Here is a 27,680-nt window from a genome sequence, read left to right as displayed (position 1 = left end):
GAATCAACTATTGCTGTGATTATTGTACGCTCTAGTATCAATTGTTTGGTGACAATAAAGTAAACCAATCGCAAAACTGAATTGAAGTATAAACATCAAGATCTGTTTCCAGCAATTCAATTCCAACTAAGTATATACCAATAATATTAAAACTACTATGTGTCTGGCAAAGTCACTGTTCACAGTTTAAAATTTACTCTTGTGGGAAAAGAGCAAAGTAAAATCACACAAGCTCAAAAGTTGACTTTTGGCACCTCAAGTTAAGGGAGTGTTCTGAAATACGGTACAGGGAGATCAATTCTGTTGTCAATAATATTAAATCTCTATCATAATATTGAGAATGACTACCAGTGATCCACATCTTCACAGTAGCTACCTCTAGTTCAATGGTTATAAGATTCACCAAATGTATTTAAATGCAAATGTTAATAAAATTATCCACAGTTTAAAATTACTTCTCAAGATAACAATTCACATGCCATATTTTAGATCTGTTTTGCATTAATAACAACTCAGTTGGCATTTAAGCTACCAACACTATTCTCAAACTGGAACAGTCAGACATTCATGTACAAATATTCAGTCATACGCAGATTGGACGTATTTCCCAATTACTGAACACCAGCACAAGTTTTAAATTTGGTGGGGCTCATGCGATCATTTATTTCAGTTACTCAAGAATAAACCAGCTAGTATGCTCACATAAATGGCCTGACAGAATTTCCAAACATGGCCTAAACCAGATTAGCCCCATATTCGGACAGCCATTACTATGCTTTAAAAACTCAAGAAAGTTGGCACATACTGGAAATCCAAAGCAACACACACACACACACACACACACACACCATGCTGGAGAAACTCAGGTCAGCCAGCATCCATGGAAAAGAGTAAATAGTTGACGTTTTGGGTCGTTGTCCTTCTTCGGGACTGAGAGGGAATGGGGCAGATGCCTAAATAAAAAGGTGGAAGGAGGGTAACAAGGATAGCTAGAAGGTGATAAGTGAATCAAGGTGGGGGGGAAAGGTCAAGGGCTAGAGAAGAAACAGTCTGATAGAAGAGGAGAGTGCACCATAGGAGAAAGAGAGGGAGGAAGGGGCCCAGGGAGAAATAATAGGCAGGTGGAGGATGATGGGAAAGGGGGGAGGAGACAGAACCAGGGGAAAGGGGGAAGGGGAGTGAGGGAAGGGGAGTGGGGGTATGGAGGGAAGGGGGATAGGGGTAAGTGGGGTAAGAGGGTGGGAGTACAGAGGTTAGGGGTACAGGGAGTGGGGTAGGGATACAGGGGTGTGGGTTTGGGGGAAGGGGGTGGGGTATGGGGGAAAGGATACAGGGGAACAGGGGTTGGGATGGAAGGAAGGGGAAGGGAGCAGGGGTACGGTGGGGTGGGGGTACGGGAGGAGAGAACCATGGGAATACGGGAGAGGAGAACCCGGGGGGGGGGAGAGACACGGGAGGGGAGAACTGGGGGACACACGGGAGGGGGGTAAATGGAGGGTAGAACCAGGGGAGGGGGGCCACGGGAGGGGAGAACCGGAGGGGGGGAACACGGGAGGGGAGAACCGGGGGAGGGGGGAACACGGGAGGGGAGAACCGGGGGAGGGGGGAACACGGGAGGGGAGAACCGGGGGAGGGGGGGTGGAACACGAGTGGCTGGTGGGGAAGGGGGATGAAGAATGAGGGAACAGAGGGAATTTTGTTCACCAGGTGAAATTGATATTCATACCATCAGGTCGGTGGGGGGGGGGGGGAACCCAGATGGTATAAAGGTGTTGCTCCTCCACCCTGAGGGCGGCCTCGTCTTGGCACAAGAGGAAGACATGGATCGACACGTTGAAACGGGAATTGGCCACTGGATTGCCGCGGGTAGTGCGGAGTTGCTCAGCAAAGCGGTCCTCCAATTTTCAGCGGATCTCACCAATGTAGAGGAGGCTGCACTGAAAGCACTGGACACAAAAGATGACCCCAGCAGATCTGCAGGTGAAGTATTGCCTCACCTGGAAGGACTGTTTGGGGCCATGAATGGAAGTGAGGGAGGGGGTGTAGGTGCAAGTGTAGCTCTTAGACAGCTTACAGGGATAAGTGCTGGGAGGGAGATTAGCAGCAAGGGGTGAATAGACAAGGGAATCGCAGAGAGTGGGGGGTGCTAAAGGTATTTTTAGTGGTAGGATCCCTTTGGAGATGGTGGAAGTTGCAGAGGATAATGTATTGGATATGGAGACTGACAGTAGGTAAGGACAAGAGGGACGGGGGGAAATTGGGGTGAGACGAGATGGAGGTGAGGGCAGCATCAGTAGTGCAGGGAGGGAAACCACGTGCTTTAAAGGAGGAGGACATCTCTGATGTCCTGGAATGGAAAGCTGCACCCTGAGAACAGATGCAGCGGAGTCAATAAAACTGAGAAAATAGCATTTTTACTGGAGGTAGGGCAGGAAGAGGTAAAGTCAAGATAACTATGGGAATCAGTAGGTTTATAAAAGATGCTGGTTGACAGTTTGTCTCCAGAGATTGGGGGGGGGGAGAGGGGAGAGGAGAGAGAGGAAGAGAGGGAGAGAGGGAGAGAGGGAGAGAGGGAGAGAGGGAGAGAGGGAGAGAGGGAGAGAGGGAGAGAGGGAGAGAGGGAGAGAGGGAGAGAGGGAGAGAGGGAGAGAGGGAGAGAGGGAGAGAGGGAGAGAGGGAGAGAGGGAGAGAGGGAGAGAGGGAGAGAGGGAGAGAGGGAGAGAGGGAGAGAGGGAGAGAGGGAGAGAGGGAGAGAGGGAGAGAGGGAGAGAGGGAGAGAGGGAGAGAGGGAGAGAGGGAGAGAGGGAGAGAGGGAGAGAGGGAGAGAGGGAGAGAGGGAGAGAGGGAGAGAGGGAGAGAGGGAGAGAGGGAGAGAGGGAGAGAGAGAGAGAGAGAGAGAGAGAGATTTCGAAAGGGGAGGGGGAGGTGTCAGAGATGGACCAACTGAATTTGAGGGCAGGGTGGATATTAGCAGCAAAATTGATAAAATTGACCAGCTCAGCAAGGGTGCATGAAGCAGCACCAATGCAGTTGTCAATATAGCAGAGGAAGAGTTGGGAGTACAACCAGTGAAGGCTTCGAACACAGACTGCTCTATATGGCCAAAGAGGCAGGCATAGCTTGGGCCCATGAAAGTGCCTCAGGGTTTGGGGAAAGCGGGAGGAGCCAAAGAAAAAATTGTGCAGAGTGAGGACCAGTTCTGCCAGATGGAGAAGGGTTGTGGTGCAGGGCGACTGGTTGGTTCTGTCACGAAAGAAGCGGAGGGCTTTGAGGCCTTCCTGATGAGGGATAGAACTGTATAAGGACAAAACTAGGTTTTCAAATGTAACACTCCAAGGCCATTATCCGCACAAGTAAGCAAGCCTTCCTTCAGAACTTTGATCCATTGCTGAGGAGTATGTGTTACTGCAGACTGCTCTCTTCTATCAGTCCTCTAGGAAACAGTGACATGGTCCTTCAATGCATTGCCACTGAGGCTTGAGTGTCTTAGCTATTTCTTGGTGACCAGTATGCTCAGGATGAAGTCAGACCACAAGTCCACAATACTGAGTTAATTTAAATATTTATTGAAAACTACTTGAATATTATCAAAAGTTTAACATTCATCCAAGCAATCACTAATCTTGGAAATTTTTCCTTTGTTGGTCAATGACATGAGACCCAACTATGATGACTGTGATCAAACAAAAAAAAGTCTGATCAAACAAGTTAGTAAGACAGCAAAGCCGGCAATGAAGCAAACACTAGAAAACCCTTCCAAAAACATACACAAAGGATGGGAAGAGAAAAATGGCAAAATAAAACATGGAAAATACTTAATTTAAAAACAGCCATAAACAGGTATAACTGGCTCTACTTTAAAAACTACAACTTTATTTGACTACTCTACATTGCACCAAATACTTATATCACTTATTACTGGAACTAACATTGTCTGTTAAATGCATTTTTTTCACTACTTGTTCACTACAATAAAACAAGTTACAACGCCCTCCTTCGCTTTTAAGAACTCTTTGTTATATAGATTCCAGCTTTTCAAATAATATGCAAAAAGGCTGATTCAAGGAAATGACAGTAGTCGCTATTTAAATATTAACAATTTATTTTAAAATACTGAAAATTACGGGAATATATAGAAATATATTTTCTAAGTGCTCTAAATATCCTACACGGTGATTTTCCTTTGTTTGCAAGTTTAGAGCCTCTCTATGCCTAACCACTTGGGAATGGGCGATAACATAATTTACAGTAGTTCAGGATATTTCCAGACAACTTTCGCATACATACCTCTCTGAAAGTCACCTCGTCCTTGCGGTTGCGCTTCCTTTTGCGGGAGCCTTTTCTGACCTTTTCATCGATCGTGACCCATTTTGTCACCTAATGTCAACAGTAAGTGAGGTTACGGAAAGATACAAGTTTTACCCCCCCCCCACCCCCAAAATTCCTCCGGGATTATATTTTAGCACAATGGAATCAAACAGAGGCAGGTTGGCAACTTGTCGTGTACGCGACTGTTTTTCCAACGGACAATTATATTTCGTAACAAACTAAGACATAAAAGATACCGTAGGTTAGATATTTACAGGATTTAGCCAGTTGCTAATTAGAAGTTTACAAACAATTAACAGCGTCTCTCACCTCATTCTTCACTTCACGGACTAGTCGGTTTTCCGTCCACTGCACAGCTTCATCCAAAAGAGGCTAAGGCCAGGAAAAAAAAGTCTGAAATATCACACTTTCGCGGGATAACTTCATGTTTTGTTGTTATTTTAATGAAATCCACTCTCGCTTCTTTCAACTGCGTCGCAGCCCACACTCGCAGAATCAGAGTGACAGTGCCGTGGCTCCATCTCCCCTCCCCTCCAGCCCACACCCGCGGCAACAAAAAAAGGCTACGAAACGAGGAGGCGACGTTTCCCCTGCAAATAATATCTGGCAGCACAACGAAAGCCGTCGACTACCTTGTGCAGTCCGTCCCCGCGTGTTTGGAGATTTATTTGGCGAGAGTGTCCCAGCCGCTCCACGTGGCCCGCGCCGCTGGCGCGAGGATTCCCCTCCCGCAGACACGGCGTTTCACGGGGAGTGAATCGCAAGCTACGCCACTGCCAGCAATTTTCCAAACACCCCTAAATCCAATAAAAGCTGGTTGGGTCATAGCCGTGCAGAGTCTTGAGGCAGAAGATCGGCTTCATGTATTTTTTTGGGGGGTTGGCGTGACACCGCCCCGTGTGTAGGTGGGTGGCGAGTAGGAGCTGTGGAATGTGAAAGTGAACCTGATCCAACATTGATCATTCAGCCAGCAAAAAGCTCATTGTCCTGCGGATAGCAAACATAGCTTACGCACTGTCCCAGCTAACCGCTGTCAGTCCACACAATAACAGAACACTTGTATTCAGTGCTGCCAACGTGACAAGTTCATACAAATACACGGAGCACTTCGCAGATTTTTGCATTCATGCGACAGTCCAATCTTCAATAACCATCCAAACACACCTGAAAGTTAAAACGGGAGCCTCCTAACATTTCGTTTTTGGTTACGACCATGTGTGTGTTTAGGTAAACTAAACCACATTGTGCATTTGCAGATAGAAATAACACGCTACGGTGCATCGCCTCAGCATATCGCGTTGTGAAAAACATTTACACCTGTTCTCTCAAAATTAACCCAATAGAACTCCTTTACTGAAAATGTTTATTGCTCTTACCCTGCAGTTCTACGGATCACAGCCCAGGCTGCAGAGGAACGTTGTTAAATATAACTTGACATAAAACCATAAAAGGCAATATAACGAGTGACCAAACATTGTCACTGACGCGGGTTTTAATAGTTGCTTGAAGGAGATACAGCTAGATAGATTCACAAGGATAGGCAGTAACACTTCTGTTCACTAGAGTCCCCAAGATTGCGCCTTCAGCCCGCTACTCTACTCCCTGCACACTCGTGACTCTCGCTGATCCCACCTCCCCCCCCCCGCCCTCCACGCCGTGATCCCTCCGACTCTCCGACCATGTGCTCACCAGACCAGACCCACTACCACAGCCACGGATCCTTCCTGGGAACAGTCCTGACGAAGGGTGTCGGCCCAAAACGTCGACTCGTTTGCATAGATGCTGCCTGGCCTGCTGAGTTCCTCTAGCAGTTTGTGTGTGTATCTGCAAGCAGCGCTATTGCAGGAAAGCACCATCCATCAAGAACCCCTACCATCCAGACAGACCATGCACTCTTCTGGCTGCTGCCATTGGGAAGAAGGTACAGGAGGCCCAAGACTCACACTACCAGATTCAGGAATGGTTATTTCACCTCAACCTTCATGATCTTGAGCCCAAGGGGATAACTTCACTCTCCCCTGAACTGAACTGTTCCCACGACCTATGGACTTAGTTTCGAGGGCCCTTCATTGCATGTTCTTGATATTTATTATTATGATTGTATTTGAACAGTTTGCTGACTTTTACACATTGATGTTTGTCCGGTTGGGTGTGCTCTTTCATTGATTTTATTGTGTTTCTTATAGGTACTGTGAATGCCTGCAAGAAAATTAATCTCAGGGTTGTATATGGTGACAGATATATAATTAGATAATAAATTTATTTGAGCTTTGAAGCTTGTAGAGGATACCACCTTAGTGGGACATATCTCAAATAACAATGAGTTGGGCTCCAAGAAGGAAATAGAGAACTCAATAACATGGTGTTACAACAACAACCTTTCCCCGAATGTCAGCAACACGTTACTGATTTCAGGAAGAGAGGCAGTGAACATACTCATGTTTACTTCAAAGGTGCTGAGGTCCAGAGGGTTGAGAGCTTCAAGTTCCTATGAGTGAACATCACCAATAACCTAAACTGTTCCAACCATGTTGACTGCATGTCCAAATCTTCTATTTCCTCAGGATGCTAAAGAAATTTGACATGTGCCTGATGACCTTCACGAATTGTTATTGATGCACAATGCTATCTGGATGCATCACAGATGAATAGTTTATTCGGGCAACTGTTTTAAGTTTCTCCTTATAACTCAAGCCATTGTATTCACCCTTTTCAATTTTGTCCACCTTATACGTTGCAACTCATCCTGTTGGCTGCAATATTGTTATATCATCAGCCTCTCCTTGCTAGGAGTCTCACTGCAGATTGCCTTTGTTTGTAAAGCAAGTACTTCAACGCTATCACAGTCCCCATCCCTCTTCAAATTAGTTTAAACCTTACTGAATACCTGTAGCAAACCTGCCTGCAAGGATATTGAACCCCCTTGTGTTCAGGTGTAACCTGTCCCTTTTGTACAGGTCATACCTTCTCCAGAGAGATGCCAGTGATCCATAAATATGAACACCTGCCCGCTGCACCACTTCCTCAGCCAAGCACTCACCTGCCAAATCATCCTATTCCTACCCTCACCCTTAACCTTACCCTAATCCTATCTGAACCAAAATTCATTTACCACAAAAACACTTAAATTTCCCAAGTTTTTCTGAATCATTAAACCAGACCCGTACAACTAGTGCTTTGTATCTTAATGGCTCCAGTGTAAAACAGTGCTATATTTTCCCCAGGGGTTATGGTCAGAAATACTGCTTCCCAGAGACATAAAAGATACACCTTGTCTTGAAATTTAGTTAATTGGATTGTGAATACCAATGGCCAAACATATTCCACGATATACAATTTTATGATTGAAACCCCTTCATGCCAAGTCTGGAGGCATAAACCAAATTTCTAAACAAATGCTTATTGCCCTTCATGTGAAGATATTTTTTCTTATCAGTCGGCTTCACAAACAATTTGGGAATACTGACATTGATCTGTCAGCATAACAAGGCTATTTTATGACATAACAAATCTCTTCTGCTTATTATTAAGCCAGGAATATCCCGGAGTATCTTGCACGCGAGCTTTCAATTCGATTACAATCCACATTCTACTGCTGTATATATAATGCCATCAGAATAGATATGCTCCCCGCTTGGCGTGATCTAAATGAATAAAATTATTTTGACGTATCTGTCTATGCAAAACACTTTCCCTTTGATAAAATCAACTGCTCTGTTTTAATGCAAATTACAAATTTCGCAAGTCATTTGGAAAAGAAACACAATCCTTCTAGATCAATATGTCAGAGAAGCTAAGATACAAAGTACTTCCAGCTGCTACCGTACTTGCAGCAGAAATTAAAGAGGTCTCAGATGAACTGATGGAGATGCGTTGGCCTACTCATGCTCCTATTTCTTACATTGATGTACTGGTTGTTTTGGGATATTTTGCACATTATGGATTTTGCATGTGAAAGTGAAATGGCATATTTTTATGATTTCTTAATAAATGCTAATTGGTAACCACATTCATTGAATGCCCCAAGATTAAGGGTGAACTGTAACAAATATCTTGAGCATTGCCTATTTGCGGAATCAGGCAGACAGTGAAAACACACCATTACTGAAATTCGCATTTGTTCCAATTTGTTGGAACAGGCTGGAAGAACAGTACTGTGAAGCTTCCATCTCTGTTCAGGAAATGGTAACTATGATAGTTTATTTAGCTGTTCATGATTTCTTTTTGCTCAACTTTTTTTGACAATGGTACTTCCTATTTTATTGTACTATTGAAGTTAATTTTTTTTCCGATATATAAACTTCCTCCATCTTTAACAGGACCCCACAACCAATCACATCTTTATTATATGTCCGGGTCATACGTAATATGACCCGGATGGTGCAATCCGGGTCATATTATGATCGAGGAGCGTGTTTGTAGACCGGATATTGAACTTTTTGCTGCTGGACTTCAGCCATATTCCACCGAGATACAACACTGGGCGGCACAGGAGGTTGTTCCTGCCTGTGGCCATCGAACTTGCAGCTCCACCCGTGGAGGGTCAGACACCCTGAGCCAATAGGCTGGTCCTGGACTTATTTTCCAACTGGCATAGTTTGCTTTTTGTTGTTTGATTGTTTGTGATTTTTGTATTGCTATATTTATGCTCTATTCTTGGTTGGTGCGGCTGTAACGAAACCCAATTTCCCTCGGGATCAATAAAGTATATCTATCTATCTATCTACCTCCCTCCCCCACTCTCCCATTACTGTGGGCATAGCTCCCTCCGTGATTCCCATGTCCATTCATCCATCTCTACTAATCTCCCTCCCGGTACATAGCCTTGCGAGTGACAGAAATGCTACATCTGCTCATTCACTTCCTCCCTCACCTCCATTCAAGGTATGAAACAATCCTTCCAGGTGAGGCAACAATTCACCTGTGAATCTTTTGAGATGTTTATTATATCTGGTGCTCCCAAAGTGGCCTCCTCTACATCGGTGAGACCAGTCGTAAATTAGGGAATGCTTTATCAAGCATCTCCACTCCATCCAGCCAAAGCAGAATTTCCAACTGGCCAACCCTTTTAATTCCAATCTCTCATATTCTGCCAGCCGTTGGTGTAGTGGCATCAGCACCGGACTTCAAGGCAAATGATTCCGGGTTCAAATCCGACTTCTTGCAAGCTTTCCATCATAAAACATAGAATAGTACAGCACATTACAGGCCCTTCAGCCCACAATGTTGTGCCAACGCTCAAATCCTGCCTCCCATATAACCCCCCACCTTAAATTCCTCCATACACCTGTCTAGTAGTCTTTTAAACTTCACGAGTGTATCTGCCTCCACCACTGACTCAGGCAGTGCATTCCACGCACCAACCACTCTCTGAGTAAAAAACCTTCCTCTAATATCCCCCTTGAACTTCCCACCCCTTACCTTAAAGCCATGTCCTCTTGTATTGAGCAGTGGTGCCCTGGGGTAGAGGTGCTGGCTATCCACTCTATCTATTCCTCTTAATATCTTGTACACCTCTATCATGTCTCCTCTCATCCTCCTTCTCTCCAAAGAGTAAAGCCCTAGCTCCCTTAATCTCTGATCATAATGCATACTCTCTAAACCCGGCAGCATCCTGGTAAATCTCCTCTGTACCCTTTCCAATGCTTCCACATCCTTCCTATAGTGAGGCGACCAGAACTGGACACAGTACTCCAAGTGTGACCTAACCAGAGTTTTATAGAGCTGCATCATTACATCGCGACTCTTAAACTCTATCCCTCGACTTATGAAAGCTAACACCCCATAAGCTTTCTTAATTACCCTATCTACCTGTGAGGCAACTTTCAGGGATCTGTGGACATGTACCCCCAGATCCCTCTGTTCCTCCACACTACCATCTTCCATCATGTTGAGTTGAGTGTCAAGCTAGCAACTTGGTCTTTTAAAAAAAAGGCAAATGTTAAGGAAATGGCAAAGAATTGCCGCCCAATGCACCACAAGACACAAAAAGGAACAACAACAACAACAACAATATTCTATCTAGGTAGTCTCCAACCTGATGGCATGAACATCGATTTCTCCTTCCGGTATTTTTTTTTCTTTTTTCCTCTCCCCCTTCCCTCTTCTATTCACCACTCTGGACTCTTACCTCTTATCCTCACCTGCCTTTCACCTCCCCTTGTGCTGCTCCTTCTTCCATGGGTCACTCTCCTCTCACCAGATTCATTCTTCCCCAGCCCTCTACCTTTCCCACCCACATGCTTCACCTATCAACTTCTAGCTTGTCCTTCTTCAATTCCCCCCCCCTTTCTATTCTGGCATCTTTCCCCTTCCTTTCTACTCCTGATGAAGGTTCTCAACCCGAAATGTCAAGTGTTTATTAATTTCCATAGATGCTGTGAGACATGCTGAGTTCCTCCAGCATTTTGTGTGTGTTGTCCATTTCATCCAGTAGCATTTATATCCACTGTGATAAAGTGCTTTGAGAAGTTTCTGATGAAATATATCAACTCTTGCCTGAGAAGCAAATTGCATCTATTACAATTTGCCTAACATCACAAGAGGTCAACAGCAGATGCCATTTCATTGGCTCTTCACTCAACTCTGGAAAATCTGACAGAAAAGATGCATACTTGGGACGCTCTTCACTGACTCCAGCTCAGCATTCAATGGCATCATCCCCTCAGAACTAATCAATAGGCTCCAAGACCGAGGCTTCAATGCCTCCTTATGCAATTGGATCCTCAATTTCCTCATTTGCAGACCTCAGTAGTTTGGATTGGCAGCAACAACTCCTCCATAATCCTCATCAACACAGATGCACCACAAAGTTGTGTGCTTAGCCCTCTGCTTTACTCGCTTTCTACATATGACTATGAGGCTAAGCACAGCTCCAATTCCACACTTATGTTTACTGACAACTTCACTGTTGTTGGACGAATCAAAGGTGGTGATGAATCAGCATATAGCAGGGTGATTGAAAGCCTGGCTGAGTGGTGCCACAACAATCTCTCACTCAATGTCAGCAAGACCAAGGAGATGATTATTGACTTCAGGAGGAGAAAACCAGAGGTCCATGAGCTAGTCCTTACTGGGGAATCATAGATGGAGAGGATCAACAACCTTAAGTTCCTCGGTGTTACCATTTCAGAGGATCTGTCCTGGGTCCAACACATAAGTGTCATTACATAGAAAGCACAGCAGCATCTCTACTATCTTAAGACATTTGAGAAGATTCAGCATGTCATCCAAAACTATGACAAGCTTCAACTGATGTGTGGTGGAGACTACGTCGACTGGATGCATCACAGCCTGGTATTGAAAACCAATGCCCTTAAATGAAAAAGACTATGAAAATTATAGGCTCAGTCCATCACTAGTAAAGCCCTTCCCACTACTGAGCACATCTACACAGGGGGCTGTCACAGGAAAGTGCTACCCATCATCAAGGACCCCCGCCATCCAGGCCATGCTCTCCTCTCACTACCGCCATCAGGAAGAAGGTCAAGGGACCTCAGGAGTCTCACAGCAAGTTCAGGAACAACTATTACTGCCCTTGAGCCACAGGAGATAATTTCACTCGCTGAACTTTTCTCACATCCTGGATTCACTTTCAAGGACTCTTCATTTCATGTTTTCGATATTTATTCCTGATTTATTTATTATTTGTTATTATTATTTATTTTTTCTTTCATTTTGTATTTACACAGTATGTTGTCTCTTGCACATTGGTCCTTTGTTCATCCTGTTGGATTCATTTTGTGTTTCTTGTATTTACAGTGATTGTCTCCAAGAAAATGAATCTCGGGGATGTAAATGCTGACATACATGAACTTTGATAGTAAATTTACTTTGAACTTTGATAAGGTGTAAAAGAGAGGTGATGTTGGAGAGGTGGTGATGGGAGACAAAGAAATGTTGGGTAAGCTTAATAAGTATTTTCCATCAGTTTGCATATAAAAGACACTTGCAGTATGCTGGAAATTTGAGAGTGTCAGGGGCCAGAAGTGAGTGTAGTTGCTATTACTAAGGAGAAGGTGCTTGGGACTGGAAAGGTCCGAAGGAGGAACAGAAGGACTATACTTTAGGGTTCTGAAAAAGGTAGCTGAAAAGATTATAGAGAAATTAATGGTGATCTTTCAAGAATCACTGAATTCAGGAATGGTTCTGGAGGATTGGAAAATTACAAGTGTCACTCTACTCTTTAAAAAGGGAGGGAGGCAGAAGAAAGGAAATTATAGGCCAGTTAGCCTGACTTCAGTGGTTAACAAGATATTAGCATCCATTTTTAAGGATCATGTTTCAAGGTACTTGAAACTCACTGGAGTTTAGGGGAATGAGGCCTATCTCATTGATAACTATCAAATGTTGGAAGGGTTAGATAGAGTGGATGTGGAGAGGATGTTTCCTTTAGTAGGGGAGTCTAGGACCAGCACACACAGCTTCAGAAAGGGGTGAAGTCCATTTAGGACAGAGGAGGAGGAAGTTCTTTAACCAAAGATGGTGAATCCATGGAATTCATTGCCACAGATGGCTGCAGAGACCAAGTCATTGGGTATATTTAAAGAAGAGGTTGATAGATTCCTGATTAGTTGAAGCATCAACGGTTACGGGAGAAGGCAGGAGAATGGGATTGGGAGGGATAATTAATCAACCATGATGGAATGGCGAAGCAGACTCGATGGGCCAAATGGCCCAAGTCTGTTCCTATGCCTTATGGTCTTAATTTATTATTGCAGAACTGTTATTTTCTCCAAAGGCCACAAATAGACTTCCACCAGTAAAATTAATAGTGAAGTAATGATTTGCATTTACATGGCACCTTTAACATTTCAAAACTACACGACCAAATGCAGACGAAAAATGACAATGCGTCAAAGAAAGAGCCATCAAGATGTTTGTCCAGAAGTTAATCAAAAAAGAAACACATACACTTGAGGAAAGAATTCCAGTGCTTAAGAGCAACATTGGAAATACATGAGAAACCAGTTTTAGAGGAACACTCACTTAAATAACAGCCATAGGTATGAAAGCTATGGGGAAAGGGAGAGCTGAGGTTATGAGGATAAGAATTTTAAACTGAAAGGTTGGTGAACCATAATTATTGTTATCAATACACACCCTCTACCTATTAATATAATATACTCTATATAATATAAATATCTCCATATTAAAATACACATTATCCATATAATCCTTAATAAAATAAACTGTGCTTGAAACATAAATGGACATTGAAAATATATTCAATGGAAGATGTCTATCTTCAAGAAGTTATCACCAATAAAACTAATCTGCAACACTTGTCAGTCATGACTTAATTCAAATCACTTTTCATTTTAAATCAATATTGTGATCTAAAGCCTCATGCTTCATATTTTAAAACAATCAGCCTTTTTTTTCATGTACAAAATGGGGACGATCCTCTGAAAGAAGAGCCCACTTTCAGATGAGATTCTAAATTCAGTCCTCATTGTTCTTTCACATTAACATGAATGACCCCATGACATTACATGGGAGATCAGGTCCAATGTGTTGGCTGCTAGTATCCCAATTCAACTGCTACATACAGATTACGTGATTGCTAATTGTTTGTGGGACCTTCATTTATGCAAATTGCTGCATTTCTCCATTGCAGATCACTGCACTTTGTAAGTATTTTGTCTGTAACATAATTTGGGATGTCTGAAGATCATGCAAGATACCAGTTTAAAGCAATTAAAACAAAAATTCATCCCATTTCCAACTCTATTTTCTTTCTTTTCCAACTGTACTCCATTTTCCTTTCAACTTGCACCATTGGCTTTCTAAGTAACTATTCCCAATTTTATGAGGGATTCTAAATGTAAATTCACTCTAAGACTTTGATGTTCTATCATGTATATTAATAAATGATTTCAAATTACATAATCAAAAAAATAAGAACGAAACTGCTGACACATTGACAGTTTTACTTCTCTCAAGAGATATTTTTGTTTATCACCTAGACTATTGTTCTTTGTGTGAATATGCAGTAGCCTATACAAGTGAACATTCTTTATGTGTAACAATAAGCAACTATATTGGTAACTTATTCAACAATAGGCAGCTTTTACAGACAAACCTGATCTTGTCCTCATCAGTGACAAATCTGGATTTACAGCAAGAAACTGTAGATATCAATTCCTGTAGATCCCTGATTAATTTCTTCATTCAGGATCCATAGAGTACAATGTCTATAAAAAATAATCACTTACCTTGGAAGTTTTTAGGTTTTACATCATTGAATCACTGTGAATTTAATTTGACTTTTTTTGACCCTGATCAACAGAAAAAGACTCTTTCATGTCAAAGTGAAAACAGATCTCTACAAAGAGATCTAAATTAATTACACAAAAGCCTTCCAGGGCCTGCTGCAGTGAAGCATCCCCACAGTATGATGCAGTCAACACCATGATTCACGGTAGAGATGGTGTGTTTTTGATTATGTGCGATATTTGGCTTATGCCAAACAAAGCATTTGGTCTGGTGGCCAAAAGGCTCAATTTTGATTTCATCAGACCATAGAACTTAGAGTTTGCCAGAAGGAATGTGGGAGACTCTGAAGTCAGCTGGAAGAAGGTTCTATGGCCTTAGGAAACCAAAATTGATATTTTGTGTTTAAAAATTGTAATAACATTAGAACAATTTGTACAAATTTGTTTTCACTTTGACATGAACGAGCCTTTTCTGTTGATCAGTGTCAAAAGAGCCAAATTAAATTCACTATGATTCAATGCTGTAAAACAATAAAACATGAAAACTTCTGGGGGGGGGGGTGAATACCTTTTATAGGCACTATATATAGTTAAATGACAATAGATAACTTGAAAGGTGAAATATTTAAGGGGAAAGTGAAGGGGAATTTCTTCACTCAGCAGATGATGCGAGTGTGGAAGTAACTGCTAGAGTAAGTGGTGGAAATGGGTTTGTCTGCAACAATTATGAGAACTTTGGATAAGTACATGGATGGCTCTGGTCCAGGTGCGGGTTGATGGGACTAGGCAAAATAACAGTTTGGCATAGATCAAATGGGTCAAAGGGCCCATTTCTCTGTTATAGTGCTCAATGACTCTAAATTGTCTTCACAGTTCTGCATTAGGTGTATGTGGCATACTCTGAAACACAATGCATGTTATGGAAGAATGACGTTCTCATACCTTCATTGTTCCTGTCTTTGAGCTGCCAGAGATAACAGGATTGTCAGTAGTCTTGGTGAATGAATTTAATGCATCTTGCAAGTTATATATGGTGCTACTATAAAGTAGAGGAGGGAGTGTCTATTGGTATTATCCATTGCCCAGACATCAGTAATTTAAAATTTAAGGTCTTGGTGGGATCATATTCAGAGAACTGTGCACAATATTGGAATGAGGAAATGTGGGACAGGTTAGGCCTGCATCAACTAGAGTTTAGAACACTAAAAATGGATTTGATTGAAACCTAAGATCATGAGTGGTTTGGACATGCTGGGCATGGAGAAGATGTTCCTTTGAGGGAATTAAGAATTAAGCATTTATGCTTAGCTTACCAAACTCAAGGGCTAAGTACGCATGTTTGCACAACAACCTGCTTCAATTTACCAGAGGCATCACTAAAACTGTAAAGGATGAGCACCTGGCCATTAGCTTCTCTATGCATGAAGTAAACTCTCTAGACAGACGCTATTAATAAAAACTAATCTCACTGCAACCACCAAAAACTGGAAGTACATTTCATGAGGACCCTGCTATTGTCATAACATATGGATCTTAAATATCATTCAATTCTAGGAGCCCAGAAATGGAACAATTAAAACTGTGTAGATTTATTTCCCAAAGTGGCAAATTGTTCCTAAAAATTGTTCATTTTATCAGTTTTCTCTTTTTTTCTCTGATATGCCACCTTCTTTCTCTTCTGGTGAAAATGCGTTTTTCAAGGACAACCAATGGGCCTCAAATCCCTATTGTTTATTCACCTCAAAGAGTGCTTACATATTTATTTAGGTTTTGTAATTCTTTGGGAATCTATCCTTGGTGAGCTAATGACTTTGACAACCATCCACCATGTAGATCTAACTTCCACACAGAGAGGAGGCTAGTGGCCATAAGGCAACACTTCTCTGTTGTCACCCTGGTGAATTTCAGCTTCAAAACTTTGTATCTCTGAGAAGATCAGATAAATCTTCTGAAGGGAAAGTGAACAAAAGGAGAGAGGGAAAAAACAACGAGCAGCACACAAAATACCGAAGGAACTCAGTGGGTCGGGCATCATCTGTGGAGGAAAATGAATAGTTGACTATCCGGGTTGAGACCCTTCATCAGAACTGCAAAGAAAAAAGGGCGGCAGCCAGTATATAGGGTGGGCAACAGAGTGAAGGGAGAGCTGGCAGGTGATTGGGAATCCTGGTGAGAAAAAAAGCAACAAAATCTTTTAAGAAGGATTTGCCAATAGGGAAATGAATCTACACAGCTTCAATTGTTCCCTTTCTGGATCTCTAGAACTGAATGATATTGAAGATCTTTATTGTACATTTAACATGATGCTCATGAAGTGTATTGCCAATCCTTGGTGGTTGCAGTGAGATGCATTTGGGAGATAAGAGCAGATGACAGTAATCCATTCATATATTCATATTATTCTCAAACTTTAATGGCAACCTTTTGTTCCTTGTATTTCACCAAATAGCACAAATGATAAGGGACTCTTAGGAATGTTTTCCTAAATAGCAGGTCGAATGTGTGGCTAAAGATGAAGGAGAATTAGAGTCTTATTGTTGTGTATTACTGAGGCACCATCTAAATTGTAGGGTAAACTGTAAAGGAATATATAGGTGACTTTAGTAAGGACAAAACAGAAATTAGCAAAGGACATTTACTTTTATTACTGCAGTAATTTGTAAGTCAATAGAGAAGGGAATGGTGTTAACTATGACGACTCATTATATAATTCTGATATAATGTTTTAATCAAGCCTTTATGTTTTTTTAATTTACAACAATTGATTCATCATAGTTCACTGCTCCAAATGAGGGAATTGATTAGTTTATCTCACAGGGCCCACTAGAGCAAACAGGCAAATGTCGGACCTGGGACTAGGTGGGCAGGTCATAAGCCCCAGGAGTGGCCAAGAGTGTGGTCATGGAGCTTGAAAAAGGATGAAATCATCTTAGTATCAAGAACGGCTAAAAGATCAGACTGGCTATTGAAACACTGCTCAGATATCATTCTGAATTGTAAGAGTACTCAATATTCACTAACGTTTATAGTAAATGAAAGGAACCAACCACATGACTGAAATTACCCCAACACTTAATCCTTACTGGTTTCAGATTCTGCTCAAACACACTAAAATGCACATTAATTTCTGAGGCTAAAACAAATTTAACTTTCTATAATCTGGTGTTATTGTTAGTTAGTAAAGTGCAGTAGCTTTAATCTTTCATTTAGAGACTAGAAGTGGTCCCATTGGGTACTAGGTCCAAGCCAGTACTTATGGTCTGAAAGGGCTTGCATCCAGTTATTGCTTTCTCCACCATGTGTGCATCACACTTAGCATTAAATTTGTTGGTGCCTTCTGCTTCAACCTGTGAAAGCAAGTTCTATATTCTTCTTAAGTTAAAAGATTTCTCTTAAGTTTTTATGTAAGGTTTTGGTGGTTATCTTTTGTTAATACTGTTCTGTTTTGCATTTTTCAACAAGTAAAAATTATTTCCCTATGTCCATCCTATTGAGTCCTCTCTAAGTTTTTTCTTGCAAAGAGAAGAACATTCTGATTGACTACAACTATTCAGTACAGAAAAGAATATTACAATGTCACTTCCTTCAGTGCTTCAGTATTCTTTTTTCCAGTCAAACATAACATAAAGATAAAAATTAGATTTATTTGTCACATGTACTTTGAAACACTGAAACACAATAGTGATATGTATCAGTTTGCACCAACGACCAACACAAGAATGTGCTGGGGGCAGTTCGCAAGCATGGCCATGCCTCTGGCTCCAACACAGCAGGCTCACGATTTACTAATCCAAATCCATATGTCTTTGAAATGTGTGCAAAAATGGGAGCTCCGAGAGAAAACCCACACGGTCATAGGGAGCACATTAAAAACTCCATACCAACAGCAGCGAAATTGACCCTGGGTCACTGGCACTCTAATAGTAGTACACTAACTACTAATCTACTCCGCCGGTAGCATTAATGTAACACCGCTCTTTTGCTGTTGTACTGTTACTTACTAATTTTTCTGAGGTATAAATCTTTCTTATAAAGGTGTTATTAAATCCTAAAAGAGCGAGTGTGCTGAATTTCAATTTGTATTTAATAGAATTTTATTTTTACATTAAACCTTTTACAAGTAATTTTTCAATCAAGTGATAGGCATTCAGTCTTTGTAAATCTCCCACACGAGCAAAACAGAGTAGGTCTAAGTATAGCCTACGCGAATCCAAATAGAAGCAATTTAGATACTGCTCATTGAAAAGCATAAAGAAACTGCAGATACGAACTAGAGACCTGCAATACATAAAGAAAATATTGGAAATATTCTGATTATGTGAAAATATTGGAAATATTCTGATTATGAAACTTTCTGTAGAAAGAGGAAAATAGGTCTGTTTCCCAGGATCAAAATTTATATATACATCTGAGTGCATACATTGAAGGTGAGAGGGGGCAAGTTCAAAAAGGATGGGCAGAGCATTTTTTTGACCACAGAGTGGTGGGTGCATTAAATGTACTGCCAGGGATTGCAGTGAAGGCAAATACAGCAGAGGCATTCCAGAGCACTTAATGACTGTGAAAAGAATAGAGAATAAAGACATTGTATAGACAGAAGGAATTAGCTTAGCTCTATTTTTAATTAGTTAGTCCTGACTTACTAACTCTTCCTTCAGTTAGTCCTGACCCCGGACCTCCCGTCCCATGATCCTCTCATATCCCCTTTGCCATCACCTGTCCAGCTCTTGGCTCCATCCCTCCCCCTCCTATCTTCTCCTATCATTTTGGATCTCCCCCTCCTCCTCCCACTTTCAAATCTCTTACTAACTCTTCCTTCAGTTAGTCCTGACGAAGGGTCTCGGCCTGAAATGTCGACTGTACCTCTTCCTAGAGATGCTGCCTGGCCTGCTGCGTTCACCAGCAACTTTGATGTGTGTTGCTTGAATTGCCAGCATCTGCAGAATTCCTGTCGTTTGCATTTTTAATTATTAGATTACTTTAGCACAACATTGTGGGCAAAAGGGCATGTTTGTATGCTGTATTGTTCAATGTTCAGGTGCTGTCTGACCCACTGAGTATTTCCAACAATTTCTGTTTTTATTTTTAAAAATTGCTAATGCAAGTAGGTACAAAAATTTACCTTTGGCAATCCTGCTACATCCAACCAGACTCGATAGATAGTTTCCGTAGACAGCCCCTGACTGTAGTGAATAAAGCAAAGGGAGAAACCTCAATTTAATATTAGACTTTCCAAATGAATAATAAATTAGAGCAGAAACTCCTAAGATGCATAGCAAAAACCTTGATGATCAATGTGGGTCTATGCCAATGATACACTGCTGGATTTAATTCCGTGGAATGAAACTTGCCAAGTGTCTATAATTGGGCAAGGTCCTCAGGTTAAAAGTCAACTCCAAGAAAAACAGAGCAGCAGCACCAGCCACTCTACATGGCCTTCTTTAACCTTTGACTCCATCATCCTGAAGGACTGTTGAGTAACTTCTTCAAAACATGTGAAGGTGCAGAGATCCACCAGGATGTTGCATGAACGGAAGTCTATTAATTATGTGAGACTGGAAAAGCTGGGTCTGTAACATCTGGAGCATTGGTGGTTAAGAGGGGACATGACTGAGGTATATAAAGTTATGAGTATGGGAAGGGAATTCGGCTATATCAGAGGACTCCCCATATCAGAGGAGATAAAGCCAGATTTAAGTAAGGTGTGAGATGTAGAAGGAATCGAAGGGGTAGCTTAGCAGCAAGTAACTGGAACACACTACCTGAGAGAGTGGTGGAAGCAGAGTGGCTGATGGTATTCATGTAGTGTTTAGACAAACATTTGAATTGCATAGGTATGGAAGATTATGGGGCAAATGCTGAAAGATGACATGAATTGGGGGTTGTAGTGTGGTGGGCCAAAATGGCCTGTTTTCATGCATATGACTCCATGACTCAAAAAGTTGTCTCTACCCATAATTGCATCCCAGCCTGATATTGAGCAAGGGGTCTACAATACAACCAATCTTTTACTTCCTTAGAAATTTGTGAAGATTCAGCATGAGATCTAAAATTTTGATAAACCTCTATACATGTACAGTGGAACGCATCAAGACTGATTGCATCATGGCCTGTAATGGAAATTCCAATGCCCTTGAAAGGAAAAACCTTAAAAAAAAGTAGTGGATGCAGTCCAATCTCTCACAGGTAAAGCTCTCCCCACCACTGAGCACATCAACAAAGGGCACTGTCACAGGAAATCAGCATTCACCAACAAGGACCCCAACCATCCAGTCCATGCTCTCTTCTTGCTGCTGCTGTCAGATACAGGAGCCTCAGCTCCCACACCACCAGGTTCAGGAACAGTTATTACCCCTCAACCATCGGGCTCCTGAACCAGTGGGGATAACTTTACTCACCCCAACACTGAACTGATTCCACACACTATGGACTCACTTTCAAGGACATTACAACTCACATTCTCAGTATTCATTACTTCTTTATTATTATTATTTTGGTTATCTTTTTCTTTGTCTTTGCATAATTTGTTGTCTTTGCACATTGGTTGTTTGTCCGTTTTTGTAGTGTGCAGTTCTTCATTGATTGTATTGTGTTTCATTGAATATACCATGAATGCCTGCAATAAGATGAATCTCAGGGTGGTATACAGTGGCATATGTGCACAGAGATAATAAATTTACTTACAATTTTAAATCTCAGTGAAGAACAGCGTTAACTGAGTCTGCAGCTTTAGAGATACAACATGGAAACAGGCTCTTTAGCCCAGCAAATACCTGCCAACCATCAAGAATCCATATACACTAACTCTATCTGTAACTATCCATTGCCCACCATATTCAGCTCCCTCTCCTCTGCATTCTGCACCTCACCCACATACTAGAGGCAACTTACAGTGGCTAGCTTAGCAATCAACCTGCATGTGTTTGGTAGGTGGGTAGAAACCACAGCACCTAAAGGAAACTGATGCAAATTCCACCGGGAAATGGGTATAATACCATGGCTCTTTTCAGGAGGGTATTAATGATAAAACTTGGACATACAGCTCATTCTTTCCATCGGCAGATGACACTTAACAAACAGCAAGGGGGAGGTTCAGCACACCCTTTGGGAGAGCTCAATGGGAATGGCAATGAACACCAAGTAGATCAAATCTGAATTATTAAGAATGAGAAAAACAAGAATATTATCTAAACAATATAATGTTTAAAAAGACTGCAGAAAGAAATGCAGGTGTACAAATTCAAGACTTTGAAGATGGAATAACAGACTTCAATAAACATAATTTACTTCACACAGAAACAGTGAATGAAATGAAAGAAATGTTAAAACTTCAGAAAGATCTAGTTAAGCCCAGCCTAGAACTGATTGAGCAACACATTCAAAAAAGGATAACATGTTCTTAGAACGAATATAGAGGATTCTTTTTCAGAATGGTACCACAGAGGAACTGGGTAAATTCTTCACAAGGGCAGAGGAAACCAAGTGAAGCTTTGGCGAGGCTCAAAAACTCAGAAGGGGTTTGATTGATTAAATAGAGAAAAATGGTTTGCAATTTCAGAAGCACTGATTACCAAAGGGATTGGTTTAAGACAATTTGCAGAAAATAACAACATGAATATTAACCTTTACACAAAGCTGTTCTGGTGTAGTGCTTCTCTTTACCCCTTTAAAGTTATTATTGAATCAGTAAAAACTTTCAAAAGGAGTTGAAGGAAGGGGAAAATGGATTTGCGCTCATCGGGAAGGAGAAGATAAATGAGGTAAAATGATGGACTAAATGGCCTCTTTTTTATTTCAACATTTTCTGATTTTATGAAAATACTTTCCTTAATGGACTAAACTCACGATATTACAAGGTGTACCAAATTACCTTATGGACAGGGTTAATATTTTGCTCGGTAGACCACCAAAAAATTCCAAATTATCTTTTCAATGTCTGGACTAAATATCATATTTAAATTGTCAAACAAAACATCTTTTGTACATACCTTCCAAGTTCTGAAAAATTCTCCATAAACATGTGTAGAAAATCCTAATTTTGAAATAATAACAATTGTGACAAACAGGAATGAGAATTCAACAACTTATAGTTTTAAAAAAACTAGATTTTTAAAAAATACAGCTTGTTTTAGCACATTTAGATTTGCCCTCACTTGATCTTCACACTTAATGTAAGCAGTGAATTAAAAATGCAGAACACTGGTTTCAGTGGAAGGAACATTAGATAAGATGCTCCATTTACAGTTTGTTGTTCAGCAGCACAGAGCCCTTAATTTTTATCACGGCATTGCTGGATACACTGGATATTTCCAGGCCATAGTTACTTCAGTTTTTTTTTAATTATGAAAGCTCTACAGTTTGTGTGCTTTGCAGGTTAAATGTTGCATATCTCACAATTACATCATTAAAATAATATAAACAAATAGTTCTTACAAAGTAACTCACCTGAGAAAGAATTAGTTGCCCATGAAACCTCTCCACAAATAACCCCAAAAAATTGAGAAAAGCTTTTTGTCCCACTTGGTTCTCAAGGTAATGGAGCAGAAAATAACCCTAAAAATATTCACAATCAAAAAACAGGAAATTGTGACAGATGACTAACAAGGAATATAATCAGTTGTATAAAATAGCAGATTAAAAGTTGAGCATTTAAAATGCAGATAACATTTCAACATAGCCAGCATAATTACTCACCATTATTTTGATACATATCATTTTCCCTTGTATAGTTCTACTTGAAGGACTTAATTACGCCTTTGGCAATTTGTTAAAAAAATAATCACTAATACCTACTCAACACCAGGGCTTTGATCAAACCTGACATCTTCACAAATCCAGCTTACTTTTTCTCATAATATATTAAAAAATCTAAAGTCTATGTCTCAATCCAACATGAAGAAAATGCAGTTTGTACAAATATTATTTGACGGAACAAAATCAAATTCAAAGGCCCAGCAGCTGCCATCAAACAAGATGCAATATTTATGTGAGAAACTAAAGCAATTAGTTCAACATGTGTGCTCATGCAAATACCTGTGCTTCAAAAGTTGAATTATTCAAATGGTTAAAAAATAATGAGTCAAATCATAGTTAATCTGGCTCACTAACTGCATTCAGCCCTCTGAACTTTTCCGGTGACCACATTAGTTTTTTTATAGCCCTGCAGGTCATGTCCTCTAGATGGTCTGATGCTTTGGGCCCTCCCAGGAGGCAAAGTAGTTAACTAACAGCAACTAGTTGTCAGGCAACACATCTTGAGGTTCCTTCCAGGTAGTCTTTTGTAAGCGGCATTCAGATCCTCTGGAAGGTTATTCCAGATACGTGTTGCAAAGTAACTAAAACAAATATTTTAAAATATCTTAAATGTGCTAGAAATAAATTTAAAATATTAAAAAAAATTAATTCACTTCCAATTTACCTTTTCAATCTAGGTTGGTATATTTCATTAAAAAAGATGGGGGATTGCTCACCATATACCTCCATACTGCAAAGCAACCTAAAACCTAATGCTGACTGATGGCCTATTGCTTTTGATTAAGCCAATTGGCCAGAAAGGATGCAGCAACAATAATTCTGATTTAATCAAATGGAACAGTAGGTCATTTGAGATTTAAAGTTTGTTCCACAACTCAGACTGATAATGCTGATTGGCACCTCAATTCTGCATTCCTACCTTTGTTCTGCTTTCACTGATACCCATACCAACAAAATTTCTCACTTTCAATTGATCCAATACGTAATGGCTGAGTTCCACAATCCAATGAACTTTGTACAAAGTGAATTAATTTAGCTCTCAGGTGAAGCCAGAAAAACCTTGGAGGTGAGGTACCCCAATATTTATCCTTTCATCTCCATTGGAAGAATGATTGCTCACTAAATTACAGCAAGTTGCCAGGAAATAAGTCCAAGTTAACTTTATAATTGTACTGTATATACTTAAAAGGAAGCTCTTGCCTTTAAGTAATGAACTTGCATAAAGACTTTTCCTGGATTTCGACCATGTTTGATGATTGTTGCACTGGTGCTGTTCACTTCTCCTGTGTTCTCCTTGTTAGGCCTGTATAATTAAACAGTCTCGTAAAAATTAAATCGCCTAAAGTATAGTTAGCTACAAATTCTGTTAAAAGTCTACAAGCTGGCAGAAAACTGGTTGTGATTGTAGGAGCCTCAATCATACAGTGGCACAGAGGCACAGCAATTAATGGTGCTCCCACACAGCTCAAGGGTTGCCTGTGGGTGAAGTTTTACCAAAAAAAACCTCCTGCCAGGATAACTGGTTTGTACATAAGGTGAGTAGTGGAAAAATTAGAGAATATTAATGGGCATGTAAGAGAAAATAAGTGGGAGAATTGCAGTGAGAGTCATAATACAAGAGGAGTCCGTGAATCCTGACATTTCTGTGATAATCCTTTCCAAGTTTTGTCCCAATGCAGAGATTGAAATGGCACTCCATAAAACTGTGTTTCTAATAAACACATACAAAAAAGGCAGTGCAGATACTGAACTTGAGAAAGAGTCACAGATTTTATCTAAAAGCTTAATGAATAGTTCTTTATCAAAAATGGCATTTGGAAGTCTATAAGCACATTAACTGCCCTGTATTTATCTGCCTCATTTAGATAACCAAAAAATGCTCAAGTAAGTCAGGCAAGCAAAACTTACAGAAATAAATTGGTGTTGGATTTCCTCTATTAGACCATATTACTCCAAGTGATTATCAATTCCTTTGTGGATTATTGTTTCTAAAAGTTGCCAACCACAAATATTAAACTACCCTCCGTGTTTTAAACAAGGTATAAATAAAAAAAATAATCACAACTAACTCATTAATGGATAATCACAAGATTATATCAAATATCTCAGTAATTTCTATCTTTTTCTCTTCCCCAGCAAGGATATAAAATAGATAAATTACTCCCCTTTTGGTTCCTTGGAAATGTAGTTATTCTAATGGGGTTATTTACAGTACCCAATTAACATATAAGCATATCTTGGGTTGTGGGAAGAAACTGGGACATCCAAAATAAACTCACGCAGTAATGGAGTGTGGTGTGTATTTAATATTTCAGTATATTAGAGTAATATTGTAAATATGTTGTTTAATTAAGCACTCTTTTTTGTTTAAATTATTTATTACAGGTTATAAGTAAAAATACGTGAACTGCATACATCATCAGACTACCACGTGAAAGTGTGCAACTCGCTTAAAGAACGGTCAGACTTGCATCTCTCAGCTCTCTCGCTTTCGTTTAAATTAGTTTAATGTTTTGAAGTCATAAAATATATGATTGGTGACGAGGTACTTTTAAAACAAACCCGAGACAGCTACTAACCTGTTGAAGCGCAGCAAGGAATTGAATGCAAATGAATGGAATTGACTTTATTATTTACATCCTTCATATACATGAGTAAAAATCTTTATGTTACATCTCAGTCTAAATGTGCAATATGCAATTTATAGTAATTTACAATAAACAGTATGTACAACAGGACGTTCAATATAACATAGAAATACAATTGTATCAGCATGAATTAATCACTCTGATGGCCTGGTGGAAGAAACTGTCCAGGAGCCTGTTGGTCCTGGTTTTTATGCCGTGGTACTGTTTCCCAGAAGGTAGCAGCTGGAACAGTTTGTGGATGGGGTGACTCGGGTTTCAATGATCCTTCGGGCCTTTTTACACACCTGTCTTTGTAAATGTCCTGAATAGTGGGAAGTTCATATCTACATATGCGTTGGACTGTCTGCACCACTCTCTGCAGAGTCCTGCGATTGAGAGAAGTACAGTTCCCATACCAGGCAGTGATGCAGTCAATCAGAATGCTCTCAATTGTGCCCCTGTAGAAGGTTCTTAGAATTTGGGGGCCATACCAAACTTCCTCAAAAGCCTAAGGTAAAAGAGGCACTGCCGTGCATTTTTCACCACACCGCCGGTATGCATAGACTAAGTGAAGCCCTCGGTGACGTTTATGCCGAGAAACTTAAAGCTGTTCGCCCTCTCAACCCCAGATCCACTGCTGTCAATAGGGGTTAGACTGTCCCCGTTCCTCTTGTGGTCCACAACCAGCTCCTTTGTTTTTGCGACATTGAGGGAGAGGTTGTTTTCTTGATACCACTGTGTCAGGGTGTCAGGGGCAACATCAAATAAAAGAAAAACAGCCCATCATGTGTAGATTCTGTCATGTTTTAAAAAAAGCAGAAAATGGATGAATTCATGAGTTCCTAAAGAGTAAGTACCTGCTGATAATAATCATGAAATCAGAGCAGAAATGGCTGACTACATTGGAAAGATAGACATGTTCAAATCTGTGTGCCCTAAGGTTATTGCATGAACTTCAAGTGGGAGACAAAAAAGCTGCTTGTAAAAGTAGATGCAAAGACCAAAGCCCAGCTGGACTAATGGAAGGCCAAAAAGAAAGGAGTCAACGGAGATACAAAAACAGGGAATTCGTCAGATGATGTTGTAGATGAGGAAATCAAGAGGAGAGATCAGATTGTAAAGGGAGCAACAGAATACTTCAGTGAACTAAATGCATCTTCCCAAGATCAAGATGCACATCCTTGGAAGAAGAAGGAAGGTGAGAACAAGAAAGATAAGAAGTTGAAAAGGAGAGAAGATATAGAAAGAAAGAACATGAGCAAGAAAGAAAATGGTGTGAAGGTGAGAAGGAATGTGAGAAAGAAAAAGTGGGATAAAGAGAGGGGAAGAAGGTGGAACAAGAAGCAAGGATCAAAGTAGTTCCAGAGAGAAAGCCGAGAAAATGAGAAGGTGTCCAGAACTATCAGCACCACTCCCTACAGTCCCAGAGTCAACTCCTACAGCCACCACAGAGGAGGCCCCAGAACCTGAGATTATTTCACAGCCACAAATCTCACCTGACAAGCAGAGTGACCCCCATTTTCAGGAAAAATGTTATCTCACATGAGTAAGAATGCTTCCACAGTGATTAAATCATTAGGCCTGAATGGGACAATTTAAAACTTCACTATGCTGTGGAATTCGGTATAATAGTTGCATTATATAGTATATTAGATGCATTCTCTGTTGAGTTAGAGTTAATAACTAAGCATGGAGAAGCATTGTATTTTTAAAATTTCAGTAATATTTGAGTAATATTGTAAATATATTGTTT

General features: G+C 40.6%; 1 protein-coding gene across 13 annotated transcripts in view; it reads right to left on the bottom strand.

Moving 5' to 3' along the window:
* The window catches only part of aopep (aminopeptidase O (putative)), a 295,893-nt gene that overhangs the window by 160,117 nt on the left and 108,096 nt on the right, over positions 1–27,680 (bottom strand). For 12 of the 13 annotated variants that reach the window (XR_010020603.1, XR_010020602.1, XM_063068847.1 and 9 more), the window contains 6 exons: positions 24,501–24,603; positions 22,992–23,099; positions 22,535–22,578; positions 19,669–19,729; positions 4,639–4,701; positions 4,288–4,377 (listed from right to left, as the gene is read on the bottom strand). Coding sequence is in view for 11 of the 13 variants with exons in the window: in XM_063068847.1 (XP_062924917.1) it covers positions 4,288–4,377; positions 4,639–4,701; positions 19,669–19,729; positions 22,535–22,578; positions 22,992–23,099; positions 24,501–24,603 (469 nt within the window). In the remaining 2 variants the exon portion in view is untranslated. Of the gene's footprint in view, positions 1–4,287; positions 4,378–4,638; positions 4,702–18,608; positions 18,825–19,668; positions 19,730–22,534; positions 22,579–22,991; positions 23,100–24,500; positions 24,604–27,680 lie in introns of those variants that run through there. The other variant, XM_063068853.1, reaches the window with a different exon arrangement.

This window comes from Mobula hypostoma, chromosome 16 (assembly GCF_963921235.1).
Source record: "Mobula hypostoma chromosome 16, sMobHyp1.1, whole genome shotgun sequence".
Taxonomy (NCBI): domain Eukaryota; kingdom Metazoa; phylum Chordata; class Chondrichthyes; order Myliobatiformes; family Myliobatidae; genus Mobula; species Mobula hypostoma.
Note: the sequence above shows the minus strand (reverse complement) of the source record. Positions and strands in the feature narration are given on the sequence as shown.